Source organism: Nicotiana tomentosiformis, chromosome 10 (assembly GCF_000390325.3).
Source record: "Nicotiana tomentosiformis chromosome 10, ASM39032v3, whole genome shotgun sequence".
In the NCBI taxonomy this organism is placed as follows: Eukaryota; Viridiplantae; Streptophyta; class Magnoliopsida; order Solanales; family Solanaceae; genus Nicotiana; species Nicotiana tomentosiformis.
The window spans coordinates 5,488,324-5,494,284 of NC_090821.1; the positions used below are offsets into that span (position 1 = coordinate 5,488,324).

At 44.1% G+C, this 5,961-nt stretch overlaps 1 protein-coding gene across 1 annotated transcript; it reads right to left on the reverse strand.

Annotated features, from left to right (window-relative positions):
- Positions 1–4,380: 4,380 nt before the first annotated feature.
- LOC138899688 (uncharacterized) lies at positions 4,381–5,961 on the reverse strand. Its single transcript, XM_070186370.1, has 2 exons — positions 5,800–5,961; positions 4,381–5,016 (listed from the first exon to the last, which is right to left on the reverse strand). The coding sequence occupies exons 1-2, from the start codon at positions 5,959–5,961 to the stop codon at positions 4,381–4,383; spliced, it is 798 nt and encodes a 265-aa protein (XP_070042471.1).

Genomic DNA, 5,961 nt, shown 5'->3' on the forward strand with positions numbered 1-5,961 from the left:
ACCGTGGGTGGATGTAACGGTTCGTTGCAGTTGCTACTAGTGACATTATTCCAACAACGGCATCATCATTTCCGGTTGCTTGGAATCGCTTTCATAAGTTCTCTTTAATACATCTTTTCTTACTAAATATTCTTTCATGCTTGTATTGATCTTTCAACCTTCATTTGTTACAGCGACTCGATGGATCCCACCGGTGATAAAAGACTTGGACCGGTGGGTTCAGAAGATCTTGGACATCACAACGCCTAAAATCCGTTTGTGGAAAGAACTGTCTATTAAATAAGGGTGGAAGGCCAAAAATCATGGTAACTTTAATTTACCTCGTTTCCACTTTTTGTATTTGAAGAACTTGGTTGAACCCTTCTGACTTGCTCACGAAATCAGGTCTACCTGCGGGCTTAGTTGATGTCCCCGAAGAGGATATTTTGGCTGACCCTGCTGATGCGGTGAGGCTGCTTCAGGAGGCACTTACTCGAACAAGCATCTCCGGGCCTGCTTCGGGCGCAAGCGTTTCTTCACGGAGTCCCCGGCCAGAGAACAAGCAACCAAAAAGAAGACGTTCCTCTGCGGCCGAGAAAAAGAATAAGAGGGTAAAGGTTGATGCCCCCGAGTCATCTCCGGTGGCGATAGTGACTGGTCCTCCTTTCGGGCCGGTCATAGACATTGTGACGATCGACGATAATGAAGAAGCTAGGGATGAGCGAGCTTTTTTACATAGAAGGATATGATCCTCATCATCTCAACAGGATGCCCGACCTGTTGAGACAGTTGCAACAACTGAAGATGCTATCTCAGCACTTTGGGGAGAATTTGATTTGGTTGATAATGCCAATTCCGGCTCTCGGGCCCCAATTACTGTAACCGGTACTGCGAGGCTGAGTACCGGGTCCATTCCGTCTTTGGTTGGTGAGAATCAAATAACCAGCACTGCATTTGATGCAGTTGCTTCTCACTCTTCTACTCCATCAGCTTCATCTCCACCTTCACCATCACCAGCAACTGCTACATTATTCCCATATTCATCCACTCTTCCAACAGCGGTTGCTACATCATCTCTATCGGCTGCACCTGACCATGAAGAAGGTGCCCCTCCTCCACAGTCCCCAGTTCATGGGAATTTGGGGCAAAATTATGTTGCCCCTTCTGAAGATCCACAAAGGAGGAGGAGTGTTACCCTTTCGGTCTCCACCGGGTGCAACTTGCTTTCGAGGCCGGTGGAGCTTGCTAAATATCTGAAGCCTTTGGCTTCAGAAAAAAGACTAGGAGAAGATTCAGACACTCTCGGGGGAGTGTTTGTTGAACAATTCTATGCATAATGCCGCAGCGGTACATTTATTTTTTCCTCTATTATTTCCCCTACTTTTGAATGAATGTATTTTGAGTTTTACCTCTTCTTGTTTTACAGGCCAATTTTCTTGCTTCTAAGGGCCTTCAAAAGCTGATTCGTGAGAAAGAAGAACTTACTTCTAAACGGGGATCAGCTTTTGGCGGAACGAAACCAGACTGTTCTCCGCCTCTCAAAACTGGAAACCAGAGCCACCAAGGCCGATGTTTTGGAAGCTCGTTTTCAGCAAAGCGAGCAAGAAGTGATAACCCTCAGCCAAGAAGTTGGCCCGCTGAGGGCTAGATTTGATGAAACCAAGGCTAAATGGGCTAAAGTCCAGGACACCATTCTTGCTGCAACCGAGCGCGAGGATGCCTCTGCTGAAAGAGTGATTAATTTGGAAGCAACCTTAAACTCCAAAAGTGAAGAGCTTGTTATTATGGCGGCGAAGTACAGGAAAACTATCAAGCATAATAGGCTCTATAGTTCAACTGTCCGTGAGCTCGATGTCAGTCTCAAATCTGTCAGGTCCGCCCGGGAAAACCTTTCCGTCGAAATTACTCAACTCAAAGAAGAACTCAAGTGCCAAGCGGCTTCCCTCATTGTTGTAAAAGCTTATTCCATGTATAGCATGAGGACAAAAACCTTGGAAGAGGCCAAGACTAGTATCATTGACATTGATGCCGAAATTGCTAAAGCCCGAGAGCTTGAGTTGGCTGCAACAAAATGGACTCCCGGCGCAGTCTGACGCTCCAGATTCTTCTGATTCCGGTTCTGAGTTTTCGAAAAATGAAGAGGGATCGGAAGGTGATGATACCGAAGACCAAGCTGGGGAAAATGTTGAGCCATTGGTGGAACCAACTCCTGGGGATGCGGATACTTCTCTTCCTCATTCCGGAGACGCTGTAGCTTAGCTTTTTCTTTCTTTTTCTATTTTGTACCTTTATCACTCTGACGTGCCCTTGTAAATAAAAATATATTTTTTGCTCAAGTATTGTTTGAGTCCTATTTTCGTTTTGAATATTCATGCAACTCTTTAACTTTCGTACTTGCTTAAGTATTCTGCGCATGTTGTTCTGTTCGTGCTTAATTATGTGTAATCTCGGATGCTTTTTTTCGAAGCATTTTGGTTCCGAGAATTATCCCTTTTACATGAGGGTTTCAATAAGTATTTGCGCAAGATTGCCTTTTGCGTCTTTTTCGTATGCAGCTTCGGGTGTATTTTTCCCCCGATGGCATTATGAATTCCGGGCATTGATTCTTTCGGAACCAACCCATTAACGTGATGGTTTTTATAAGTATTTGTGCAAGTTTGCTCTTTGCGTCTTTTTCGTATGCAGCTTCGTGTATATTTTTTCCTCGATGGCATTATGGATTCCGGGCATTGATTCTTCTGGAACCAACCCTTTAATGTGAGGGTTTTTATACGAGAGTTCCCTCTTATGTTTACGATGCTCTTGAAGAGGACGTCTCTTGTTCATTACGGCACAAATATTTGAAGTACTTATTTAAATTTTAAATGGTAAAATTAATCATCGTTCGGACAAGAAACAAGATAAAAACATAAGGATTTCATTTCATTTAGATCCTTCTATTTTCAAAAGTACATAAGCATTTTGCTATGCAGTAAAGAAATTGCCATGACTTGTGGCTATAAAGAAATTGCCATGACTTGTGTTTATCTTGTATAACTTGTTTCTACGGGGCTGGCTGCGAGTCCCCGGTCCCGATGATGTATTTTGTTCCTGATTTTCATTCCCCGGTTGACGTGGCATTCAGTGTTGCTGTATCCTCGTATCATCCCCCCCAGTGTTCGAATGCTAATTGCAACACTGGAAGTCTTGTGTCTTCGAAGATCCCACCAATGAATTGCTAGGTAATCCTTCACTCGGAAACATATCTTGTTTCCCATTAGGAACCCATGCTATCGAGCGAAAGAATACCTAACAGTCCCCTAGTGGTTTGTGCTTGGGAACGATCGGGTAACCTCCGTTCGGTAGAAAACTTAACTTCCCGGTGGGAATTTGCTATCGAAGCAAAGCTTTTCTGATCGTCCCCGAGTGGAAACTTGTTTGTTTGCCCTGTTATGAAAGGTCCTATCACTTTTGTCTTCGTAGTATGCTTTCCGCCGCTGCCTCGTTAAAAACCTTGCCAGAAAAACCTAATTGGGACAAAACCTAAACGAAGGGAAAAAGAGTGCAGCACATACTTTTCGTTTGACTGTTGTTCGTCAGTTGTAATATCTTTTGAGGTGATCCACGTTCCAGTTGTTGGGCAACTTGTCTCCGTTTTGGTTCTCCAACTCGTATGATCCTTTTCGAGTGATAGCTGAAACCAGATAAGGGCCTTCCCATGTTGGGCCTAACTTACCTTCCTCAAGACCAAGTCTCCTACTTTGAAATATCAGAGGTTGGCTCTTCGATTATATTATCGCTCCATTCTCTGCTTTTGTTCCGCCATTCTGACATGCGCCAAGTCCCTATGTTCCTCGAGCAGCTCCAAGTTGATTAGCATTACTTCGTTGTTCGATTCTTTGTTCGCCTGGAAATACCGTAAGGTTAGTTCCCCCACTTCCACCGATATCAAAGCTTCAGCACCGTATACAAGGGGAAAAGGGTCTCTCCCGTGCTTGACTTGGCCATTGTTCGGTAGGCCCATAGAACCCCAGGTAATTCTTCGGGCCAGTTGCCTTTATCTGCTTCCAACTTTTCTTGAGGTTTTGAATAATCACTTTTGTTTGTTGACTCCGCTTGACCATTTGTGCTCGGATGATAAGGTGAAGAGGTAATCCTCTTTATCTTCAAGTCTTCAAGGAACTTTATAACTTTTGCGCCGATAAACTGTGGCCCATTGTCGCATGCAATCTCTTTTGGTATTCCAAACCTGCAAATTATATTTTTCCACAGGAAGTCGACCACTTCGCGATCTTCAATCTTCTGATAAGGACCTGCTTCCACCCATTTAGAAAAATAGTCAGCTAAAATAAAAAGAAATCTTACCTTTCCGGGAACCGGTGGTAGCGGTCCGACGATGTCCATCCCCCATTTCATGAATGGCTACGAGGACAGAACCGAATGTAGGGGTTCTGCCGATTGATGTACTAGTGGTGCGTAGCGTTGGCAATTATCATATTTTCGTACAAAGTCCTTAGCATCTTGTTCCACACGGGGCCAGTAATACCCTAACCGAGCTAATTTCAGCACCAAAGAATCTGCACCTGAGTGGTTGCCGCATATCCCTTTGTGGTCTTCTCTCATGACATAGTTATCTTCTGATGCTCCTAAGCACCGGGTCAACGGGCCTTGAAAGGATTTTCCGTACAATTTGCCTTTCTTTAAGCTATAATGTGCAGCTTTGGCGCGCAATGCTCTTGATGTTTTGGGGTCTTCGGGTAACTTTCCATGCTCGAGGTAATCGATTATTTCGTTTCTCCAGTCCCAGACCAAACTAGTCGAATTCACCTCATAGTAACCATTTGTGTCCATGGCTGAGTTCATCAGTTGTTCTACCGTCTCTGATTCTGATCCTTGGATTTTTGTTGATGAGCCCAAATTTGCCAATGCATCTGCTTCCGCGTTATCTTCCCTCGGGATATGAGTTATTGACCACTCCCGGAATCGTGCCAATACAGCCTGAACCTTTACCACGTATTGTTGCATATGTTCCTCTTTGGTGTCAAAAATTCCATAGACCTGATTTACCACCAACTGCAAATTACATTTGATTTCGATGACTATTCCGAGTCCGGACCCTTTTACATTTGAATCTCCGTCCGTAAATAAGGTCCAAACTCCCGATGTCGATTCTCACACCATTATTGCCTCCTTAGGTGCCAGAGGCAAAAGTCCCGGGCTGAAGTCGGCCACGAAGTCAGCCAAGACTTGCGACTTAATTGCAGTTCTCGATTTTTATTTTATATCGAATTCGCTCATTTCGACGGACTATTTGGCCAACCTACCTGAGAGCTCGGTTTTATGGAGGATATTCCTCAAAGGAAAAGTAGTTACCACCGCTATCGGGTGGCATTGGAAGTAGGGCCTCAACTTCCGAGTGGCGACTACGAGAGCTAAGGCCAATTTCTCCAGATGTGGGTGGCGAGTTTCTGCTCCTGTTAAAATTTTGTTAACGTAATAAATGGGAAATTTCGTACCTTCGTCCTATCGGACTAAAACTGCACTTACCGCAACTTCTGAAACCGCGAGGTAGACTAGCAACGTTTCACCTTCTTTTGGTTTTGAGAGCAACGGAGGGCTTGACAAATATTTCTTTAACTCCTTCAAGGCTTGCTGACACTCCGGTGTCCATTCGAAATTGTTTTTCTTTTTTATTAGTACGAAGAAGCGATGACATTTTTCTAATGAACGGGAAATGAACCTTCTCAAACCTGCCAATCTTCCTATAAGCCTCTGGATTTCTTTTACGTTAGACAATTGATCTGAAATGTCCTCTATGTCCTTGAATTTGTCGGTATTTACCTCAATTCCCCTTTGTGAAACCAAGAATCCTAGAAATTTACCCGAACTGACCCCAAACGCACACTTCTCGGCATTAAGTTTCATATTGTGCTCCCTCAGGATGTCGAATGTTTCTTGCAAATGTTTCAGGTGGTCACCTGCATTCAAAAACTTAACGAGCAT

Excerpts from the sequence above, each read along its gene's own strand:
- LOC138899688 (XM_070186370.1), bottom strand. The coding sequence starts at position 5,961 with ATGCTCGTTAAGTTTTTGAATGCAGGTGACCACCTGAAACATTTGCAA. Across the intron at positions 5,017-5,799 it reads TTTCACAAAGGGGAATTGAG|GTCTATGGAATTTTTGACAC; the intron begins GTAAATACCGAC and ends GTGGTAAATCAG.